The following is a 24,233-nucleotide window of genomic DNA, read 5'->3' on the forward strand; positions in this document are numbered from 1 at the left end:
TAAATACAGGTAGTCCTTGACTTACAACTGTTCGTTTAGTGACTGTTCAAAGTTACAATGGCACTGAAAAATGTGACTTATGACCTTTTTTCCACAGTTACGACCTTCGCAGCATCCCCATGGTCATGTGATCAAAATTCAGTTGCTTAGCAACTGGTTCATATTTATGACTTGCTGTGCCCCAAAGGCACTTGATCACCTTTTGCGACCTTCTCACAAGCAAAGCCAATGGGGAACCCAGGCTCATTTAACAACGGGGTTAGTAATTTATCAACTGCAATGATTCACTTAACAACTGGCAAGAAAAGTCGTAAAATGAGGCAAAAGAACAATAGAAAGTTTGGGCTCAATTGTAAGTTGAAGACCACCTGTAATATGAAATGATTGATAGAATGCAGATGATGGGCCCGTCAGGTTGGATGGCCCTCAACATAAAGGAAGAGCTAAAAAAATTTCAGAGTACTAGTGGTGTTTATAATGTGGCTAGATTAAAGCCTTCAGGTCATCTAGGTACTGTTGTTGCCATACAGGAAAAGAAAACCTGAAGCTGCAAAGATCGAATTACAGTAGGAACATGGAATGTAAGAAGTATTAGCACAGGGAAACTCAACACAGCAACAGATGAAATGCAACAACTGCATATTCACATTTTTAGAAATTGGCAAATTGAGTTGGACTAGAATTCGACAACTTTGTCAGAAAAATCACATTGTTTATTACTCAAGAGATAAAAAAATGAAAAGGAACAGCTTTTTACAAATGGAGACAAATGTATGTGTCCCAGGATAGTGTTGTTGAAGGAAAAGTCTTCATCCTGGTTCATCCAAGCTGGGGATAAATAAACAACATGGCGACTGCTTTAGAAAGAAGGTTGCAGTTTATTGAAGAGGCAGAAAGATGGTTCTTGTAGGAAAGAGGAGAGAAAAAGAAGGCCGAGTACATATGGGAAATAGGTTTTTATAACCTCTGAAGCTTTTTGTTTGGAATAGGTTCCTGTTTTAGGCTTTGTATTTCCTGTGTCATGTATTCTGACCTGAGTCTGGGTATGCCTTTCTGGTATTCTTGATGGTGATGGGCTAATCCTATTATCATATCCTGCTTCCCTGGTGATGGGGCTAATAACTCCTAGAGTTTGGGTGGGGTATGCAGATTTTAGGTGTCTTTGTCTTCTTGATCTCCTAGCTGGGGCCTTTCTGATGGTTTATATCTGCATTTGTACAGGGCTGGCTTCTGCTTGGGACAGAGAGACTTGGGGGCAGGGTTGGTTTCTGCCTTTAAAATCCTTTGGAGGAAATATATTTTTCTGCCCTTTTAATATTTCCTTCTCTGGGGAGCTGACTTCCCTCAGTGTTGTGGGTAAGTCATTGGGACCAGAAGTTTTCTCTTCCAAGCTTTTGAACTCATTCTGGAGCCCATCTTCTCTAGAGAGAAGCTCCCTGGGGATGGGCTCCAACACTATCCTGGGACACGTATATTCGTCTTCATTTGTAAAATACTGTTCCTTCTTCATTTTTTTAATAAGCGTTTTTAGAGGTAGTCCTTGGATTATGAGTGCTCATTCAGCAACCATTTAAAGTTATAATGGAGCTGAATGAGGAGTACTTGTGACGAATCCTCAGATTCTGGCTTTCACAGCATCCCCTCACTGACGTATTTGCCATTTGTGACCTTTCCTGATGGTTTCTTACAAACAAAGTCAATAGGGCAGGGGTCTTCAAACTTGGCCCTTTTATGACGTGGACTTCAACTCCCAGAATTCCTCTGCCAGCATGCCTGACTGAGGAATTCTGGGAGCTGAAGTCCACAAGTCATAAAAGGGCCAAGTTGAAGACCCCTGCAATAGGGAAACCAATTGGGAAGGTCGCAAATGACTCCCAGCCTTTTTTCTCCTGAGGAGCCCCTCTATTGTGATCCCAGGGATCTCATAATCTATGGCATCTTTTAGGATCAACAATCAATAGTAAAGGAACAAGCAATCAAGAAATACCCTGCAGACTAGCCATGAAGGCCTTGGAAAAGATATTCAGATATCTTGATGTTTGTATACCTACAAAATGGTCAGCCCTGGCCTTTTTAGATCCTATGCACAAACATTTAAAAGGAAGACAAATAATGCAAGGTAAGTCTTCTTGTAGCCAAGCTCAGTTACTGCTGACATTGTGGATACATCCATGCAGTTTTCTTGTCATCCTTTTTCCATGATATTTATTTGCAGTTTCCTAGATTAGATTACAGTGAGATTTCTTAGTGCTCTTTCATCCTAGTAATGAGATCCAAATCAATCTAGCCTCATCACATCAGTCAAGAGTTAGAAGGTAGGGTAGAAGAAGGCAATCTATGTTATGGCAATTCTCTATAAATCAAGTTGGAGAAAATTGAAACAACTCAAACTATACTTTAATATATTTGAAACATTTGTAGTCTTTCTTTTTAAAAGTGAAGTATTATATAAAGTGTGTGTTTGTGTGTGTGTTGTGCCATGCCTCCAAGTCAGTTTTGACGCCTGGCAACTCCCTGGACTAGTCCTTGCAGTTTTCTTGGCAAGGTTTTTAGAAAATGTTTACCACTGACTTTTTCTTAAGGCTGAAAGAGAGTGACTGGCCATTTGCGCCTAAGGCAGGTCTAGGACTCACAGTCTGCTCTTTCTAGCCTGGTTCCTAAACTGCTCTACCAAACTGACTCTTTCATGTAAGAAATTAGAATTCATTTTGTTTGTTAAAAAAAACAACAACTAAATGCTATAAATTTGAAAAGCTGGATTTTAAAGCTGAATTTAAAAGAATTCTGACACATTTTCTGAAAGTAATAATAGAAGGGATGAATCATCACTAGAGAAGAAAATATGTTCCATTGTTTGAGATGTTGTCCTCAGCTTCTTAATGAGAAAAGTGCTCCCTCATTTATTCAAGCTTCAAGCAATCTGATCTAAATCAGCATTTCAAAGTGTTTTTTTTTCTGAATGAAGTTACTACTACTGTTCCCATCAGAGAGGGGGCAATGAAATAATAACAGTAATCATCATCAACAATTGAGGGGTCAGCTCATTGACCTAATCTGCCCACATTGCTTTTCCTGATCACACCATGTTATTGATTCATTTTGCAAATTGTCCTACAGAACAGTCAGGCATGTTGGGTCAGATTAAAATCATGGAGATACAGATTCAAAATATGGTTCCCCTACAAAGATCAAAGGAATGACTGGGGTTTTGTGGGGATCAAATGGGAAATGGCACTTCATACTTCTCTCCTTTCTTTGGAAAAAAACTGGCTGCCAGGTCTTTGAATCCACACCTGGGGTTTCAGGGTTACCCTCTTTTTAAGTAACTTGGATGGTGAAACAATATGAGGGTTTTTTTTGTTTTGATTTCCTGACAAGAGAGGTGCTTGTGAGACTTTCTGCCTCCCAATGGGTAAATTCATCTTTTGAATGTTTTATATATGGGGGGGGGGGATTTATTGCTCAACCCTGACAGCAAAATCCCTTGATCCTCAAAGAATTAACTTTTTAAATAAAGTCCTTAAGTAGGACAACGGAGAAGCTCTCAGCTTGATCCACATGACAGGGACCCTTCAAGCAGAAATAGCATCAGAGGCTCCATACATTTTACCTACAGGGGTAAATAAATAGGGCCTTAGGTGGATTTTCTAGCCAGCAGTCTTTAAAGCATGCCTTGTTTGTTTTTTTGCATAAATGAAAAAAAATAAGCAGATATTTTGCAACTTTAAAAAAAACTATCAGAAAGTAAATAAAAAGGAGAAATGAAAATACATTAACGCCCACTTCTAAAAAGAAGTTAATAAGGAAGATCTGGTCCCTGCTGCTATGCTATACCTGCTGCTGCAAATCTCTCAGGTAACAGGTGTCTGGTTCCCCAGTCAGTGTACTAAAGGATGACTTCATAGGGGTGGAGCCCAGTTAGATTGTAAAGGTGGCACTCAGGTGAGCCAGGTAAGAAGTGAACTTATGCGGGTCTCTTCAGCACGTCAGCTGTTCCTTGAAGGAAGCTGATCCTGTTGCCCACGCAACAAGCACACACACACCTCCCTGCTAAGCTGCTTGTATTATTATTTTCCCAACCATCTGGGCAAGAAACACGAGCTTGGAAATGGAAACCAAAGATCCTACTGGAAAAGAAAGTATGGGGGTCAGGAAAAAGAACCTCACCTTCCTAAAGCAGAGATTGTACATGCTGGAAAGGAGGAAGACGGACACGGTGGTGGAGAGCAGCACTGCAGGAGACCACAACAGCAGCTCTGCAACCTTGAGGAGGAGCCAGTCAGACAGGAGTGAATACAACCAGAAATTGCAAGGTAAAATTGGGCAGGGGAAGGAGAAGAAGGAAGAATCAAGCTACTTTTCTTAAGGAGTAATCCATATGCTTGGAAACGAGGAGGAGGAGAGTGTTCTACCTGGAAGATACTTAAGGCAGTTAATATATTTTTATTATTGTTTCAGAAAGAGCAATAAGATAGAAATACCTTGAAAGGTATTTAGTTTATCTCATTACACTGAAGGGGAGATTTTAATTAAAGGCCACATTAACTTTGTTTATAATTATACAATTCTTTAAAGCCACATTTTAGACAGGTGCAAATTACCCTATTTTCACGTGAAATGAAATAATAGGAACTAAGCGGTGGGAGCTTCGTCTTGGAAAGTGAAAAAGTTTTGCTTCGTTATGTTCATGTTTGGATCTTAAGTGAAGTGAGAATATTGATTTTTTTTCCGTGCTTATGTCCCTGGGGTCACAAATGAAGAAAACACTAATTTGTTATTCACACAATAAGGCAAGTCCAAGTCTAAATTTAAAATAACTGTATGTATAGACACATATATAGATATATAAGTAGTCCTCATTTACAACCACAATTGAAACGAGAATTTGCATTGCTAAATGATACTGTAATTGAGTCTCACCTGAATTTTTGCCATAAGCGAATCACACTGTTGTTAGCCGAATCTGGCTTCCTCCATTGACTTTGCTTGGGAAGGACATAAATGGTGATTACATAATTCTGGGACACTACAACCATTGTAAATACATGCCAATTGCCAAGCACTCAACTCATGATCACATGACCATGGAAATGCCACAACAGTCATAAGTGCATGAACCCATTGTAAGTTTTTCAATGCCATTGTAACTTTGAATCCTTAAGAAATGGTCATAAGTTGAGAACTACCTGTAAAGAGAGGAGGTTTTTTTCTATTCCTAAAAAGGATTTTTCCTAATTCAGTATGAAAAGGTTAGGCTATACAATAATCATTCTGGATTGCAGCCAAAGTGGCTTAAATAATAGTGTATGTGTAGCATTCACTATACTGGTGGAATGTAGGTTATAAAACCACATTGTAATGCTGAAAAGGTTTGTAACATTGCCCTAAAGCAACCTCACAGAAGCATTATAGTCCCAATAACAGTGGAATTCAGTGACAAACAATAGCCTGTGATGTAAAGCTCATCCTTTCTATCTGCAGAATCTTCCTATAGTATGCAGACTGTATTTCCCTATATGCAAAGGGATTGTATTGTATTGGCAGAGCAATTAGCCAGGAAGAATTTCCCTGTGACAAACCATTGCCAGACGCTTCGTTTGTTAAGGCTACCTTCTATTTAGCTGCAAAAGAAAACTAATATTGGGAAATAGTTTTTCTGCCCATTTCCAATTCCCAGCTGTAGTCAATATATACAGGATTTTCTTATTTTTATACGATCTACAGTGAATCCCATTAATGACAGAAAGGCAGGAATAAACAGGGAAATAATTTACATGATTCTTGTATCTGTATCTCAAAAGCACAGAACTTCCCCACATTGCTGAAAACAATACTATGAGTAATCACTGGACAGTCCCAAAAGAAGTAGCCTTTAGCTAGTCTAGCTTTATTCCAGCTTTAATCCTTTTATTTATATAATGACAGGAGAATAGAGATGGAAAATAGGACAAAAGGTTATCCCTCCTCTATTCTGCACATGAAGTAATTGGAGGAATGGAAAAGTATGGAGACCCTTTTGTTGAACAAGCTAGCATAGGCTACTCATATACAGTATAAAGGTATAAATCACGGTTTCCAAAGTAATAGTTAAATTCATCACTGCACTGGGCTAAAGATAAACACTATATGGAGATTTGTAACAAGCCATAATCTTTTATTTGCTTTGATTGTAGAGTGATGTGTTACTCTATGCACTGTAGTTGATGGATTATGACTTAATAGTATATGTGAATAAGGTCAAGAGGATTAAGACAACATGTAAAATTAATTCCATTAGCATAATAAGTTATTACAAATATTTTGAGCCCCTGAAGAGAAATCACAGAATTTGTTCAGATTCTAGTGAGGCCTCTGGATGAAAAACTTGCCCTGAGCCACATTGCCTGATTTAGACTCAGTGCTCCTTGCTGTTCTTGTTATCAGCCCCTCCTGTTGGGTTTCCTCATGATAGGAAATCTCTTGTGGTTAGATTTTTACAATCACATAACCTCTGGTTAATGTTAGTTAGACTTACTCAACTTATGCTTATATAGCACAATTTATGTAAATAGTTCTAACCAGGTTTGGCAACATTCTCAGCTTCGTAGTATAGGTAGTCCTTGACTTACAGCCATAATCGAGCCCAAAATTTCTGTTGTTAAGTGAGTTTGCCCCATTTGTTTGCCACAGTTGTTAAGTGAATCGCTGCAGTTAAGTTAGTAACACAATTGTAAAATGAATCTCACTTCCCCATTGACTTTGCTTGTTAGAACAGAGGTCTCCAACCTTTCTGGATTCGCAGCCCGGAGGGAAAGAGAGCAGCTTCCAAATTGTTGTGCACATGCACACACACAAACGGGGCCACGTCCACTGGCAGGGCACTAGCGTCCCCATTCACGCATGCGGCACGCGCAAATGGGCCATGCACAGCCACCCAGCACTAGCAGCCCCATTTGCACCCATGTGTGCTAGCACGAGTGGGGGGAAATGTGCGCCCACTCGTGCACGCACCGGCCAGGCATTTCCACAGACCGCTGGCCAAGAGCCCACAGCCTGGTCCCAGGCTGGGGCCCATAGATTGGGGACCCCTGTGTTAGAAAATCACATGAACCCAGGAAACAAGAACCATCATAAATATTAGCCAGTTGCCAAGTGTCCGATTTTTATCCTTTGACCATGGGGATACTGCAATGGATGTAAGTGTGAAAAACAGTCATAAGCCATTTCTTTCAGTGCCACTGAGCTTCGAATGGTCACTAAAGAAATGGATGTAAGTTGAGGACTGCCGGTAGTCTGTCATACAGCATTATACAATCCCAGCTATTTCTTAACATTTAACCCATGTTTCCTTAGAGTCATGCATTCCAGGATTGGACATAATGTCTTATTTATTGTTTCATTTATTTGCTTCATTCAGGAGCACAAGGCAGCACATAGAACCCTCCCATTTTCTCCCACGTCATCAAAACTTGATGTAAGAGAATGACTTGTATCTCTCAAACTCAGTTTAAAATCTTAATTGAGGGCACAGACCAGCTAGTAGAATAGTGCTACCAGCTGTGCTTTGGATTCTACTTAATTTCACATTAGTGTAAAAATATGAATGAGCAATATCATTCCTAGGTTTTTATTTTTGTAACAACATGCTGTAATACTGGAATTTGTTTGAGACAATAAATTACCTTTAATTTCTTCATATATATTCCCCGGTTCAAAATAAGTGTTGAATATTTCTGATGGTGTTGTTATTTGTGGAATATCCTTTCATTTTCAGATTTGGGAACATTTTCTCACATGTGACTGCCTTTCATTAGAATTTCTGAGATCTCTTTTCAGTCAATTTAAAAACAGGAAGTATCTCAATAATAGACATTATATTGAAAGGTCAGTGTCATGTAAATGGATGAGCAATTTAAACAGGAACCGAATCTACTAGTATTAGTAAAATAAAATAATGGATTACTTGAATAGCTTTCTTCCTTAAGCCAATGTTTGCATAAGGCAGGACTTTTTTTTGTAATCTGTGGCCTAAATGGATATATAATGATCCTTTTTTACTAGTTGCCATTCATTATGAGCAATATAACTCTCCTATACATTATTTACCATATATTTTTTATTTATTGCTTAGTGCACCAACACTATAAAATATAAACCATTGGTTTATATGGTTTTTTGTTTTTTTGGTCTGGATGGATCAAGTTACAAATAGGAGTATAACAGGACATATATATCATAGTGGGAAAATGATGCTTATGTAAATATCTGTTGGCCTTTCTAATCTTTTCATGTTAAAAGGTCTATTCAAATGTCACTCTCTTTGAGCTTTAGGTAATCATAGTTACGGTAATTAAATTGGTTAGTATTTTTGAAAGCCTAAAAACTCTCCCTGTTTTTTTTATAAGATAGCTTAGCTCCCTGTCAAAACTGATCTTCAAATATCCTATTAATCACAGTGCTTTTTTTCTTTAAAAAAAAAAAGGTGCCGGAACTCACACATGTCATACAACCCGCCTTGCCTATCCTACAAGGTTTCCATCCCAAAAAGGTGCCGGAACTCCGTTCTGGGCGTTCTATGACACAAAAAGCCCCGATTAATCAAATAGTTATACAGTAATACAGTTCTTAATAATTATATGAAATGAGATGGTAAAATTAAAAAAAATTCAGATGAGTATGCCTTGAAGTTTGAATTTGGAATAATGTAGCATCTATTTATACTGTAGCATCTGTCATCAATCTAAACTTGATGCAAAAGTGGGAACTGAAAAATATATCCTTTTAATTATGTATTCTTTAAATGCAGTACAATGAAGGCAATTTACCATTTTAAGTCATAATGTATAATAAATGCACATTTAGGAACCAATCTTCAAGCCTTATGGAAAGATAAATAATTTTATTTATTTACTTAAATTGATTAGCTGTCCCACTCCAAAGGATTCTGGGTGGTGTAATGTTTATATGATTTCACTGATTAAATACAAGTAATTAATCACTCCTCTGTATTTAATAGTGCCCTTCTTTCATCATGCAGCCGTGGGATATAGTGATTAAGGTGTTGGTATAGGATAAGGAGACCAGGTTGAAATGTACCTTTAGCCAAAATTCACTGGATGATTTTAGCCAGCCACTCTCTTTTAGCAAAACCTACCTCATGAGGATGCTGTGGTGAGGATAAAATGCAGGGGGAATCCTTGAGGTGATGTCTCCTAAAAGTAACTTGGATATAACCCTAATGAGTAGATAAATGAAGATTACAACTGAGTCGCAATTTTTGGAAAGACACTGTAAATTTTAGATAGTTGTAGATTACGTACCTCTGTCTTAATCTGCATCCCAGCAACTGCATTTTGTATTGTTTGATGTTTCTGAATCATTTTCAATCATCCCTTTGCAATCCAAGTGGATTTACTAATATGTAGATAGGATTGGCCAGGAGAAACTATATTTGTTATGTCAGTTTTAGTTGGAAACTACAGAAGATACCCAAGCCTTTAGCGATATCTACAGGCCCCAAGACTGCAGAAGTGTCCACGGAATGTAGTAAAAAAAAAAAAGTCAAGAAGGCAATGTGCAAACTTCTGCCTGGTTTTTTTTATGTGAAGCTGGAGCAATCTTGATGTTTTGAACATAGCCTGAAGACACCCCGGCAAGACTGTAAATACGGTCCTGTATTAGGAGTTAGACCATTCTTGTCTGCAATATGTTGAATAGCTTCTAGAGCAGAGTAGATGAACCAGGGAGCCAGTATCAAAAAATATCCCTGCCTTTCATGACTATGTTGAGATACTGTTAAGAAATGAATATTAGCTTAAGGTTATTCCATTAGTAGCAATTGAATGCTGCAGAGACTAACTGAAATGCCTGCTCTTGGATTAGATCAGGAGTGTCAAACTGCCGGCCCACAGGCTGGATGCGCCATGGTGCCGCCAATGGAAAAAAGGTTGCAATACGTCACGACACATCTCGTGACATTACGAGTTTGACACCCCTGGATTAGATAGTCTTTTAACTATCCTTCTATCCAACTTATAATTATTTGAAGGTTATAAATGGTTATTGTTGGCAAAAAGGTTCTATGAAGCCCTACAGCACCTTATAGAATTAACACCAAAAAATGATGTCCTTATCATCATGGGGGATTGGAATGCTAAGGTAGGAAGCCAAAAGATAACCGGAATAACAGGCAAGTTTGGCCTTGGAGTACAAAATGAAGCAGGGCACAGGCTAATATAATTTTGTCAAGAGAATACGATGGTCATAACAAACACTCTTTTCCAACAACCCAAGAGACGGCTCTACACATGGACATCACCAGACGGTCAACATAGAAATCAAATTGACTATGTGCTCTGCAGCCAAAGATGGAGAAGCTCTATACAGTCAGTAAAAACAAGACCAGGAGCTGACTGTGGCTGAGATCATGAGCTTCTCGGTGCAAAATTTAGGCTTAAATTGAAAAAAGTAGGGAAAAGCACTAGGCCACTCAGGTATGAACTAAATCATATTCCTGATGAATATACAGTAGAGGTGACAAATAGATTTAAGGAACTGGATCTGATAGACAGAGTGCCTGAAGAACTATGGATGTAAGTTCGCAACATTGTACAAGAGGTAGCAACTAAAACCATCCCAAAGAAAAAGAAATGCAAGAAAGCAAAATGGCTGTCTGAGGAAGCTTTGCAAATAGCTGAGGAAAGAAGGGAAGCGAAAGGCAAAGGAGAAAGAGAAAGATACACCCAATTGAATGCAGCATTCCAGAGAGTAGCTAGAAGAGATAAGAATGCCTTCTTAAATGAACAGTGCAAAGAAATAGAAGAAAACACCAGAATAGGGAGGACCAGAGATCTCTTCAAGAAAATTGGAGATATGAAGGGAACATTTCATGCAAAGATGGGCATGATAAAGGACCAAAATGGCAGAGACCTAACAGAGGCAAAAGAGATTAAGAAGAGATGGCAAAACTACACAGAAGAACTATACAAGAATGAGCTTAACATCCCAGATAACCACAATGAGATGGTCACTGACCTCTAACCAGACATCCTAGAATGTGAAGTGAAATGGGCCTTAGAAAATCTGAGCAACAACAAAGCTAGTGGAGGTGACAGTATTCCAGCTGAGCTATTCAAAATCTTAAAAGACGATGCAGTAAAAGTGCTACACTCATTTGCCAGCAAATTTGGAAAACTCAACAGTGGCCACAGGATTGGAAAAGGTCAGTTTACATTCCAATTCCAAGAAAGGCAATGCCAAAGAATGTTCAAATTATCGCACCATTGCACTCATTTCACATGCTAGTAAAGTTATGCTTAAAATCCTACAAGCTAGACTCCAGCAGTATGTGGATCGAGAACTACCAGAAGTGCAGGCAGGATTTCGAAGAGGCAGAGGAACTAGAGATCAAATTGCCAACATACGCTGGATCACGGAGAAAGCTAGGGAGTTCCAGAAAAATATCTACTTCTGCTTCATTGACTATGCAAAAGCCTTTGATTGTGTGGATCACAACAAATTATGGCAAGTTCTTAAAGAGATGGGAGTACCAGACCATCTCATTTGTCTCTTGAGAAATCTATATGCGGGTCAAGAAGCAACAGTGAGAACCGAACACGGAACCACTGATTGGTTCAAAATTGGAAAAGGAGTCTGGCAAGGCTGTATACTGTCGCCCTGCCTATTTAACTTATATGCAGAACACATCATGAGAAAGGCAGGGCTAGATGAATCAAAAGTTGGAATTAAGATTGCCGGGAGAAATATCAACAACCTAAGATATGCAGATGATACAACTCTAATGGCAGAAAGTGAAGAGGAACTAAAGAGCCTCTTGATGCGGGTGAAGAAGGAGAGTGCAAAAGTTGGCTTGAAACTCAACATTAAGAAAACCAAAATCATGGCATCCGGCCCTCTCAATTCTTGGCAAATAGATGGGGAAGAAATGGAGGTAGTGACAGATTTTATTTTCCTGTGCTCCAAGATCACCTCAGATGGGGACTGCAGCCAAGAAATTAAAAGACTCTTGCTCCTGGGGAGGAAAGCTATGGCAAATCTAGACAGCATTCTAAAAAGCAGGGACATCACCCTGCCAACAAAAGTGCGCATAGTCCAGGCCATGGTTTTCCCAGTTGCAATGTATGGCTGTGAAAGTTGGACCATAAGAAAGGCTGAGCGCAAAAGAATTGAAGCCTTTGAACTATGGTGCTGGAGAAGACTCCTGCGAGTCCCTTGGACTGCAAGGCGTTCAAACTGGTCAGTCCTAGAAGAGATTAACCCCGACTGCTCTTTAGAAGGCCAGATCCTGAAGTTGAAACTCAAATACTTTGGCCACCTAATGAGAAGGAATGACTCACTGGAGAAGGGCCTAATGCTGGGAAAGATTGAGGGCAATAGAAGAAGGGGACGACAGAGAATGAGATGGCTGGATGGAGTCACTGAAGCAGTAGGTGTGAACTTAAATGGACTCCAGAAGATGGTAGAGGTCAGGAAGACCTAGAGGAACGTTGTCCATGGGGTCGCGATGGGTCGGACACGACTTCGCAATTAACAACAACAACAACAATAGTATATAGAAAAAGATTTGCACTTAACAGTATGGAGATCCAGGTATAATTTCAGTTAATGATTCGCAGTTTTACACTATTATTATAAGAGTGAATCTGTTATTTTGGATTTTTTAATTATTTTATATTATATATTATATTTATCCCCTTGATGGATACTGCTTGTCGTGGCGAAGGGGCTTGCATACTCAATGAGCGATAGCTATTCCGTGCAGGGCCACCCAAGATGGACAGGTTATAGCAGAGAGTTCTGACAAATGTGATCCACTGGAGAAGGAAATGGCAAACCACTCCAGTATCTTTGCCATGAAAACCCCATGGACAGTACTAAAAGGCAAAAAGATATGACGCTGGAAGATGAGCCCCTCAGGTCGGAAGGTGTCCAATATGCTACTGGGGAAGAGCAGAGGGCTAGTACTAGTAGCGCCAGAAAGAATGAAGCGACTGGGCCAAAGCCGAAAGTACGCTCAGCTGTGGATATATCTGGTGGTGAAAGGAAAGTCCGATGCTGTAAAGATTTTTTCTCCATAGGAACCTGGAATGTAAGATCCATGAATCAAGGCAAGCTAGACGTAGTCAAAAAAGAGATGACAAGACTGAACATCGACATCTTAGGAATCAGCGAACTAAAATGGACAGGAATGGGTGAATTTAACTCAGATGACCATCAGGTATACTACTGTGGGCAAGAATCCTTCAGAAGAAATGGAGTAGCCTTGATAGTCAATAAAAGAATAGGAAAAGCAATACTGGGATACAATCCCCTAAAATGACAGAATGATCTCAATTCGAATCCAAGGCAAACCATTCAATATCACAGTAGTCCAAATCTATGCCCCAACCACTGGTGCTGAAGAGGATGAAATTGACCGGTTCTATGAAGCCCTACAGCACCTTATAGAATTAACACCAAAAAATGATGTCCTTATCATCATGGGGGATTGGAATGCTAAGGTAGGAAGCCAAAAGATAACCGGAATAACAGGCAAGTTTGGCCTTGGAGTACAAAATGAAGCAGGGCACAGGCTAATAGAATTTTGTCAAGAGAATACGATGGTCATAACAAACACTCTTTTCCAACAACCCAAGAGACGGCTCTACACATGGACATCACCAGACGGTCAACATAGAAATCAGATTGACTATGTGCTCTGCAGCCAAAGATGGAGAAGCTCTATACAGTCAGTAAAAACAAGACCAGGAGCTGACTGTGGCTCAGATCATGAGCTTCTCGTTGCAAAATTTAGGCTTAAATTGAAAAAAGTAGGGAAAAGCACTAGGCCACTCAGGTATGAACTAAATCATATTCCTGATGAATATACAGTAGAGGTGACAAATAGATTTAAGGAACTGGATCTGATAGACAGAGTGCCTGAAGAACTATGGATGGAAGTTCGCAACATTGTACAAGAGGTAGCAACTAAAACCATCCCAAAGAAAAAGAAATGCAAGAAAGCAAAATGGCTGTCTGAGGAAGCTTTGCAAATAGCTGAGGAAAGAAGGGAAGCGAAAGGCAAAGGAGAAAGAGAAAGATACACCCAATTGAATGCAGAATTCCAGAGAGTAGCTAGAAGAGATAAGAATGCCTTCTTAAATGAACAGTGCAAAGAAATAGAAGAAAACAACAGAATAGGGAGGACCAGAGATCTCTTCAAGAAAATTGGAGATATGAAGGGAACGTTTCATGCAAAGATGGGCATGATAAAGGACCAAAATGGCAGAGACCTAACAGAGGCAGAAGAGATTAAGAAGAGATGGCAAAACTACACAGAAGAACTATACAAGAATGAGCTTAACATCCCAGATAACCACAATGAGATGGTCATTGACCTCGAACCAGACATCCTAGAATGTGAAGTGAAATGGGCCTTAGAAAATCTGAGCAACAACAAAGCTAGTGGAGGTGACAGTATTCCAGCTGAGCTATTCAAAATCTTAAAAGACAATGCAGTAAAAGTGCTACACTCAATTTGCCAGCAATTTGGAAAACTCAACAGTGGCCACAGGATTGGAAAAGGTCAGTTTACATTCCATCCCAAGAAAAGCAATGCCAAAGAATGTTCAAACTATCGCACCATTGCACTCATTTCACATGCTAGTAAAGTTATGCTTAAAATCCTACAAGCTAGACTCCAGCAGTATGTGTGATCGAGAACTCCAGAAGTACAGGCAGGATTTCGAAGAGGCAGAGGAACTAGAGATCAAATTGCCAACATACGCTGGATCATGGAGAAAGCTAGGGAGTTCCAGAAAAACATCTACTTCTGCTTCATTGACTATGCAAAAGCCTTTGATTGTGTGGATCACAACAAATTGTGGCAAGTTCTTAAAGAGATGGGAGTACCAGACCATCTCATTTGTCTCTTGAGAAACCTATATGCGGGTCAAGAAGCAACAGTGAGAACTGAACACGGAACCACTGATTGGTTCAAAATTGGAAAAGGAGTCCGGCAAGGCTGTATACTGTCGCCCTGCCTATTTAACTTATATGCAGAGCACATCATGAGAAAGGCAGGGCTAGATGAATCAAAAGTTGGAATTAAGATTGCCGGGAGAAATATCAACAACCTAAGATATGCAGATGATACCACTCTAATGGCAGAAAGTGAAGAGGAACTAAAGAGCCTCTTGATGCGGGTGAAGAAGGAGAGTGCAAAAGTTGGCTTGAAACTCAACATTAAGAAAACCAAAATCATGGCATCCGGCCCTCTCAATTCCTGGCAAATAGATGGGGAAGAAATGGAGGTAGTGACAGATTTTATTTTTCTGGGCTCCAAGATCACCTCAGATGGGGACTGCAGCCAAGAAATTAAAAGACGCTTGCTCCTGGGGAGGAAAGCTATGGCAAATCTAGACAGCATTCTAAAAAGCAGAGACATCACCCTGCCAACAAAAGTGCGTATAGTCCAGGCCATGGTTTTCCCAGTTGCAATGTATGGCTGTGAAAGCTGGACCATAAGAAAGGCTGAGCGCAAAAGAATGGAGGCCTTTGAACTATGGTGCTGGAGAAGACTCCTGCGAGTCCCTTGGACTGCAAGGCGTTCAAACCGGTCAGTCCTAGAAGAGGTCAACCCCGACTGCTCTTTAGAAGGCCAGATCCTGAAGTTGAAACTCAAATACTTTGGCCACCTAATGAGAAGGAAGGACTCACTGGAGAAGGGCCTAATGCTGGGAAAGATTGAGGGCAATAGAAGAAGGGGACGATAGAGAATGAGATGGCTGGATGGAGTCACTGAAGCAGTAGGTGTGAATTTGAATGGACTCCAGAAGATGGTAGAGGACAGGAAGACCTGGAGGAACGTTGTCCATGGGGTCGCGATGGGTCGGACACGACTTCGCAAGTAACAACAACAACAACAAAATATATATTTATATTGAGTGGGGTTTTTTTGATGCACCCTGTCAGCCCAATTATGGGAGGAAGAAATCTTTTGCCTGTATCAGCTCAATCCACATATATACATAGATTATATTTATACATAATTAATTCAGAGATTGTTTTATGTAGTAACTTTAGAATTCACAACCCAAGTAGGAGAAACATTACCCATCGGAGTCCATCAGAAGCATTCACAATAAGGATATTATTTCATCTTTGATAATTTTTTATATTTTTTTCAGTGTTCCAGAAAATATTCATTCAATCGTTTAAAAGAATCTAAAGTCAAGGAATGGAAATCAGATATTTTCTGTAAAAGTTATGTGTCTTTTTCATAACTACTTGCAACACATGGTTAAACAAAAAACAAAACTGGGGTTTTGGATTACTTAAATAGGTATCAGTTGATAATAGTTAAGCAGTGTCAAATTCTCTAGTGGTTTGTGCAAGGTTATAGAGACTATAATGTTTCTTTGCCTGAAATACATGGGAAACCTGATACTCAGAGGAAACTTTCTCAGAGGGCATAAATTTCAGCATTTTATTCAGAATGGAATCAGATAACTAGGAACTATGTGATAGCTACTAAGCCAGAATTATCTCTGAATTCTATATCTTTAAAATACAGTTGAGAAATCAGAAATTGCATTTCCCCTGAAATTCTCACATGTGCAAATCATTACTATTTTTGGTCTTATTAGTTCCATCAGCAGTTATATTAATGAGGTTAAAATTAGCCAGATTTCCCTATTCTTTTCAAGCTTTGCTTTAAAAAGAACCTGCTATTTGCAATAGCTCTTATTACTGATTGTGGGTCCCTCTGTTAAGGTGTTTCACCTATTGTGTTAACTCATGATATGGTCTGCTTCCTTCTTTAATGTTGCTTTTATGACCATCATTATGATTTAGAGTTATGTGTAAATCAAGCCACTGTGTTAATCAAATCATGATTAAAACAGACATGGCTAAATCCTTGAGTCAACCAGGAATGGAAGGACCACATAGGACTGAATAGGAGTTGAGAAAGTGGAGAATTCGTTGTTTTAAGTATATCCTGTGGACATCCCTGCTGACTTATTTTCAAATGTTTAATTTATACAATACAAAATAAGACCTTCTCTTTGACAGTATAGGTTTCTCATTTACACTACTTGTGCTTTATAAAGTAACATAAAGAAAATACTTTTCTGTACTGAAAAATATAAATTCAGATTGGAGGGGAAACAACAAATGGAAGGAGGAAAGAGAGAAACAATGTATTAATATTAATATTAATTCAGGTAGATAAACCTCGATGTTCATTTCACTTAATGAAGACTAAAGTGTTAAGTCCAAGTAAGTGTATAAAAATAATATTGAATATCCTGAGTATTGTTTCAAATTATTAGAGCATAAAGATCAGTATAACATACGCTCAGGAAAGAAAAGAAAGGTAAGATTAGCTTACATTTCATGAGACTGTAGCCATAAATGTGTCCAGCTAGTCCTCATTTAACAATCAGAATTGGGACTGATCACTTGGTTGTTAAGTGAAGTGGGCATTAAGTGAAACAGCAACTGTCCTTGTGATCTTACTTCAGCTTTATTTTGCAGATCTGTAAGAGTTGTAAATGTGATGATTGGTCATAAAGTTACTTTTTCATCATTATTACAACTGCAAAGAATCACTAAATGAGGCAGCCACTAAATGAGGACTACCTGTACTTATCTTTGAATTCAGAAACATCTGTTTTGTCCACATGGAAGTTCCTATTAAATATATACAGTCAAACCATGTTTTCATTAACCATGTTTTATGGAATAATACCCAAGTAGTTAGGATCTCATGGCACATTATGCTATGGCATAATTCATGGTCTGCAAGTTGTAGTAGCTGGCTTCACCTGATGATCCTAATCAAAGAAAACTAGAATGTGGCTTAATGCTACATATAAACTCAGACAATAAACATGTTTGTACAGTGTGCTCTATCCAAGCTGGGCATGGAGTAAGCCACTAGATCACATTCATGACCATTGATAGAATATCAGTTGCAAACCTCTGGATTTGTGTGCCATTCCCATGTGCAGCTGTTCCTTTTTGTGGGTCATTTAGCCCTAAACAAGTTGTTAACCTATTTTTTAAACAAACGTTTGTTTGTTTACAGAAAAGATGGCACCCCATGCAGGATCTGTAGGACCAGTTGGTTTACCCCTGGAAACTGAAGAGCAACTCATTAAGCGAATGATGGCCAGAAGGCAAAAGATAATTGCAGAAATACTCCAAACAGAAAGAGATTATTTTAGTGATCTGGAATTCTGCATCAGAATAGTGGTTGAACCCTTGAAAAAAAGGCAGGTAAGAAACTTTTAGTCCTTCCTTCCTTCCTTCCTTCCTTCCTTCCTTCCTTCCTTCCTTCCTTCCTTCCTTCCTTCCTTCCTTCCTTCCTTCCTTCTTTCCTTCCTCCCTGCCCTTTTGCTCTTTTTCTCACTTAATCTGAGAAAAACTGGATGCAATTGCTAGTTTACTTCCAGGTCCATTTCAAAGTGTTGGTCATTATCTTTAAAGCTATTTATGGCATGGGCCCAGGATATCTGAGGAACTGGCTTACCCCATAATTTGTCTCATTCATTCCAGTGAAAAGGGCCCACTTTGGATCGTGTCAGCCAACTATGTGAAATTAATGATAAATGTATGTTCAGTCAGTTATGTGTACCCATGAAACTGAACATTCAGTTAATCAGTGGTGTGTCATGCAAAATGCATGTGCACATGTAACATCTCTGCTACATGAGTTGTACTAGGTGCCAGTTTGCTTTTGAGTCCAATTCAAGCTGTTGGTCATCACCTTTAAAGCCCTTCAAGGCAAGGGACCAGGTTAGCTGGGGGAACATATCATCCCAACTATATCAACCCATCCCACCCAGTCAAGCAGGGACATAATGTTTCATATCCCATTTGTCAAGGAGTTTCAATTGGCAGAACCAGTTGAGCCAGGAGGAGGGCCTTCTCTGCTGTTATCCCTGTTCTTCAGAAATTTTACCCTCAGAGGTGAGCCCCCAATCTTCTGAAGTGTGATGCAGCCCTGGGGACAGCTGGTGGCTTGAGGGCATTCCCACTCTTGCTAACTTTTTAGCCTTCTGAATTTTTAACTTTTACTTTCACTTCAAGCTTATAAGTTTTAACTTTTTTATCTGTGTTTTTGTTCAGGTTTTATATTATTTTATTACGTTGTTGTAAACCACCCAGAGTCATTTAGTTGAGGAGAGCAGCCTAGAAATTTAATAAATAAAGCCAGAGAGACATAGAGGCTGTATTTGCACATGCAGATAGCTAATATTATTTTACAGTAATTAGCTTTGCAGACCCAGACTGTAGGGTATTGCATCTGAGACAGTGATGCTAATGGAAGTGCTGATTACAATTATATCTTTTCATGCAGGTTTTATTCTGTCAGTTTGTTGTTCAGCTGGCACTTCAGAAATGTCTGGCTACCACATACACATTCAGAGTTTTGTTTTTGAAGCAAAAGAGGCAGTCTGCTTTATTTATTTATATATTTTTGTCAGGCAAAAATCTAAATTTAACACACACATACACACACACACACACACACATATTGCACATTTTTATTTTCTTTGCACATTTTTTTTAATATTAAATGGATCTGAATGGCTGCAACAAAAAGGATAACTTTTCTATTTTTAAAAGTATAGACCATTAGGGATTAATAATCAAGCAGATAATCTAAATTATTTACATTACTTTTAGTTTTATTATATTTTTGTTTGAGAAACACGCAAAAGATAGGAAAACTTTCTTTGCTATGTGGGAGAGGGAGAATAGTTGCCATTCCCCAACCTTGTGTTTCTTAGTTGCATTGCCCTTCAGCCTCCATAACCTTCCAGCCAGATTTTGACTTCACTGCTTAAAAAAAAATAATGAAGACTGATCTGTACATATCCTACTGTGAAGATATATCAGCTGAAAATGTTTGTATTTGTATTTGTTTTACATATAAATGTAAAATGTGGTTATATTGTAATAAAAATTGCAATCCATTTCATCATATAATGCAGTAGTTCTCAACCTTTTTAATGCCGCGACCCCCAACTTGTTGTAAGTTGAGGACTACTCAACTGGTGCAGCACCGTTTGCATAATGGGACTTTTGGCGGGCTCAGCAGGGCAGAGACAGCCTGGACAATTCCTATTGGCTTTTGAAAGCTAATAGAATTAGACTCTATTCAAGAGAGTCTATTCTATTAGCTTTCAAAAGCCAATAGAATAAAAGGGAGTAGCACAGCTAAGGAAAAGGGGAAAAAAATGGCGGACTGAGTTGTTTGGCGACCCCCGTGAAATGGTCATTTGACCCCAAATGGGGTCCCGAGCACAGGTTGAGAACCACTGATATAGTGTTTAACCTGTTAGTTTAAAATCTTAGTAGCAGTGTATACATTTTGGCTTATTATATGGTCATCATATATATATAACTATTTTAAATTCAGTTTTGGGTTTTTTATTCCAATTGTCCTTTAATTTGAATCTCCCTTTTATCTGATCATAAGAAAACCCATTGAAAAGTGAATATGTAATGTGTGTTTCTGAGCAAAAGAATAGCTACAACAGTAGCATTCCATTTTTTCAGTTTTTGCCCCTTGTTTTGGCTTCATTAGATTGCTCGACTTGATGTGGATAGCTTATTTAGCAACATTGAATTGGTCCATGAAATATCATCAAAACTGTTGTCATTGTTGGAAGAAGCAACATTAGATGTGGAACCAGCCATACAAGGAATTGGTATGTTGTTGTCTTCCTGAACTCTACAAGGCTACCTGGAGCAATAACAACAACAATTGTAATAATAATGATGCAATAAATTGCCCATTGCCCAGCTAGAGTCAAACTTACCTGCTTATTTTCTCAAACTAACATTCCAAGTACTGTAGTATGCAAATGAAAGATAGAGAATCAGGCCCATAATCAACTTGCAATATCATACTCAGCTAGCTTAATCTAGGTGGCAACCGTTCCTGTTAGACTTTCTTACTGATGTTTCCAGCAGCATATAATTGTACTAACTGGGTCAAATATCTTTTATTTTGGAGACTGGAAAGCTCTGACCCCAGAACGTAGGAAGGTCCCGTACATCAGGATAACTCTAACAAGGCTTTGTCATTACTAGGCCCTTCCTGATTTGTCAGACTGGAAACAGTAGGCCTGTTTGCCAATTAATATTTGAGAGCAGAGAGATCCATTTCGGGGGGGGGGGGTCTAAAAAGGCAAGACATAACAGAACATTTATGTGGCTCTGAACAAATGGATGTATTTTGTGCTACTAAACTGCCATCTTCCCTTTTTTGACCTCCTGCCCCGGATGTGGCTGTTGAGGCCTGTGTTTCATATTACTTGGCTTTCAAGTATGTTTTGTAATGGAGAGGGATGCTTTGTAGCTCTTTTTCTTAGAGGATATGCAAACAGATCAGTTGTCTGGCTCTAGGAGTTTCTGTGATACAGGTAAGTGGACTGTATTATTTAACCCTTTTCAAATGAACCACCCAGAGATTAGTTGTCTTACACTCTAAACCTCCTCTAACCCTGTATATTTATTAGAATATATTCTGTTTTTCATCCAGGAGTTCAAGGCAGCTTACAGTATATGGATATTTTTATTGTACTTTCATAACAACAGTGTATTTCCATATGGTAAGACTGGACTTGAATCTGGGTGTCTGCAGTTCCAGTCCAATACCTCAGTTACTATATCACAATGGGTCTGCCTAGAAAAAAAAAAGGACAAAGCTGCATAGAAGGAACATCTTCACATAGATTAAAACAAGGATTTTAAAAGTTTCCCAAATTGTGCTTTATTTGATGTCATATAAAGCAAACATAACTGACCTTCAATATGTTTCTGAGTTATAATATCTAGCATTCTTCACAGTGTATGATTTCACTCTGAGTTTTTTTATTGGTTTTTTTGCTTTTTACCTATGAATGCAAAAGCTAGATAATTTTTTGATCTTTTAGTTGGTCCTAATTTATGCTATGATATAATTCAATATTATGTATATAATACGTTAAATCAGGAGGACGGACATATAACTAGAACACATTCAAGCAGTTTTCTTGGTATGAGTAGTGATTTGTCATTGTCCTCCTCCAATATTTTTTCAACTTCTCAATCTAGCCTACAGTTCTTAGATTTCAGATTATCAGCCACCCAAATTCTAAACAAAAGCAAAGCTGAAGATTTAGTCAAGATTGAATAAGTGTTTAACCTCCATGAACATGCATGCACATGCACACACACGTGTGCACGTACACACACACACACACACACACACACACACACACACGGTGAAGATCTGGTTCAAATTTGACACCCAGATTATAATTAGAGATCTGAAGATAGCAAGATTTACTTTGGAGCATTTGAGTTTAAAGATATAATTCATAAATACATTAACCATATCTATTGTGGAAAAGCATCAACATGTCCACAGCTGCTTCATGTAGCCTGTAGCTTTCTGATTGTTTGGGTTTACATTATATAACGTTTTGCTTTGTCTTTATTTTTTTTTTTTTGAAACAAATAAGACATAACAAATCATGATTTGTTGACTGAGATATTGGCTGGGTTTAAACAACAACCTAAAGTTAGGACTTAGCACAAATGACACAGAACACTAAAACAAAAGGAAGTCAAGTGCTTCATGACTTAAAGGGATTAATGAAACCAGCCAATGAATAGTTAATTTCAGAAGAAACATGAATATTATTGTTGACTGTAAGACTTGCTATGTGATTCCTGGTTTAGAGGCAACAAGGTAGAAAAATAATCAGGTTTCATTATAGCTAATTATAAGTTGAATGGCTTTTTTGAGACAGCCTTCTGCAGCATTCAAGGACACTCTGATTGAAGACCTTTAGTAGGTTGTTTTTTCGTATTCTTAGTAGCATTATTAAAGTAAATGATGTGAATGGCTAAGGGGAAGAGAAGGTTTCCTTTTCTTATGCATGCAGTAAAAAGAATATGGCTCTATTTAATCATATCCATGTGCACTTTATCTATAATGAAAGCTGTGCATTTAGCCTCTTGTCAACCCAGTTCACCTTTCTGTGTTTGGCATTTATCTTAGTTACTAGACACAAAGGAAAAATCAAAGACTGAATTGTTTTGTCCCCAAATTAGATAGGAGACGAAATAAATACATTGCACAGATGTGCTGCTTTTTACAGATATATTTTTCAGCTGAAGTATCAAATGAGACTATGCTTATGCTTTCACATTTTTCTACCTGCCTCATACTCTTAATGAGAAGTACATTCTTTCAGGAAGTTTCTTTCAATTGCTTTCAAGAAGTCAAAGACTGACTTCCTTTTTGGTGTGTGCTTTTCTTTGTTTAGTGCTTCCTTTCATAACAGCTTTGTGTTTCAAAACCAAGCAAAGTCTCTGTGTGCTCCTGAAGCTGGTTATCACTGGGCTCCTACCATTATTGTGACTATTGAACAAACCAGGAATGACTTAATTTAGTGTCCACTATAAATCAAGGAGCCTAACAGTGCTGTGCTTTATTTTCAAACCAAGAATATAAATAAAGATTGTTTTGCACTTCCTGACTTAAGTGAGAATGACAAGGAAATATTCCTAATGAAGGTAATTCCTTAAAGAAATAATTCCTATTGCTGAAGGACTAAAATCATGGACAACCCTTCGATCTTATAGTTCTCCAAAGTTGACTTGAACCAAAGAACTGTCCTGTGTAAAATAGGTTCTCTTAAAAAAGAGACCTTAATGGATGTCATTTAGAGCAATATTCAGTAATTGCAGCACTACCACTGAGAAAGCCAACAGATTCCTACTCAAAGGCAGGAATTCCAACTCACGGACAAGGCAGAAAGCAGAATTTCCAAGACCAATCATAAATGACCTGCAGCTTTTACATGAGACCATATATTTCTTTACAGATTTAAGGGAGACCATGTATCATCTGACAGTGGTTTTGTTTTGGCTTATATGTATGTTTTTGACTTTCCCAGGTCAGGTATTTCTACAGATTAAAGATGTACTAGAAGAAGCATACAAAATCTACTGTTACCATCATGATGATGCTCACCTTCTTCTGGAATTCTATGAAAAGGATGAGGAATTGAAACAATGTATAAAAGATTGTCTACAATCCTTGAAGTAAGATTTTTTCTAAAAAAACATTTTCAAAGCATATGCGAGAGTAAATTATGTGAGAGTTGGAGGGGGATTATATTTTCAACAGTTTGCTTTATTAAGAGTCTTCCCTTTAAGGACTGTTTTTTCAAGAAGTTACTTGA

At 38.5% G+C, this 24,233-nt stretch overlaps 1 protein-coding gene across 3 annotated transcripts in view; it reads left to right on the forward strand.

Moving 5' to 3' along the window:
• The first annotated feature begins 3,869 nt into the window (after positions 1–3,869).
• The window catches only part of ARHGEF38 (Rho guanine nucleotide exchange factor 38), a 45,191-nt gene continuing 24,827 nt past the window's right edge, over positions 3,870–24,233 (forward strand). The window contains exons 1-4 of one of the 3 annotated variants that reach the window (XM_039343994.1): positions 3,870–4,313; positions 18,071–18,261; positions 20,579–20,702; positions 23,946–24,093. In XM_039343994.1, the coding sequence (XP_039199928.1) occupies positions 4,109–4,313; positions 18,071–18,261; positions 20,579–20,702; positions 23,946–24,093 (668 nt within the window). In that variant the 5' untranslated portion in view covers positions 3,870–4,108. The remainder of the gene's footprint in view (positions 4,314–18,070; positions 18,262–20,578; positions 20,703–23,945; positions 24,094–24,233) is intronic. The other 2 variants (XM_039343993.1, XM_039343991.1) reach the window with 2 other exon arrangements.

This window comes from Crotalus tigris, unplaced genomic scaffold, assembly GCF_016545835.1.
Source record: "Crotalus tigris isolate CLP2741 ecotype Arizona unplaced genomic scaffold, ASM1654583v1 scf7180000017887.1893490, whole genome shotgun sequence".
NCBI classification, from domain to species: domain Eukaryota; kingdom Metazoa; phylum Chordata; class Lepidosauria; order Squamata; family Viperidae; genus Crotalus; species Crotalus tigris.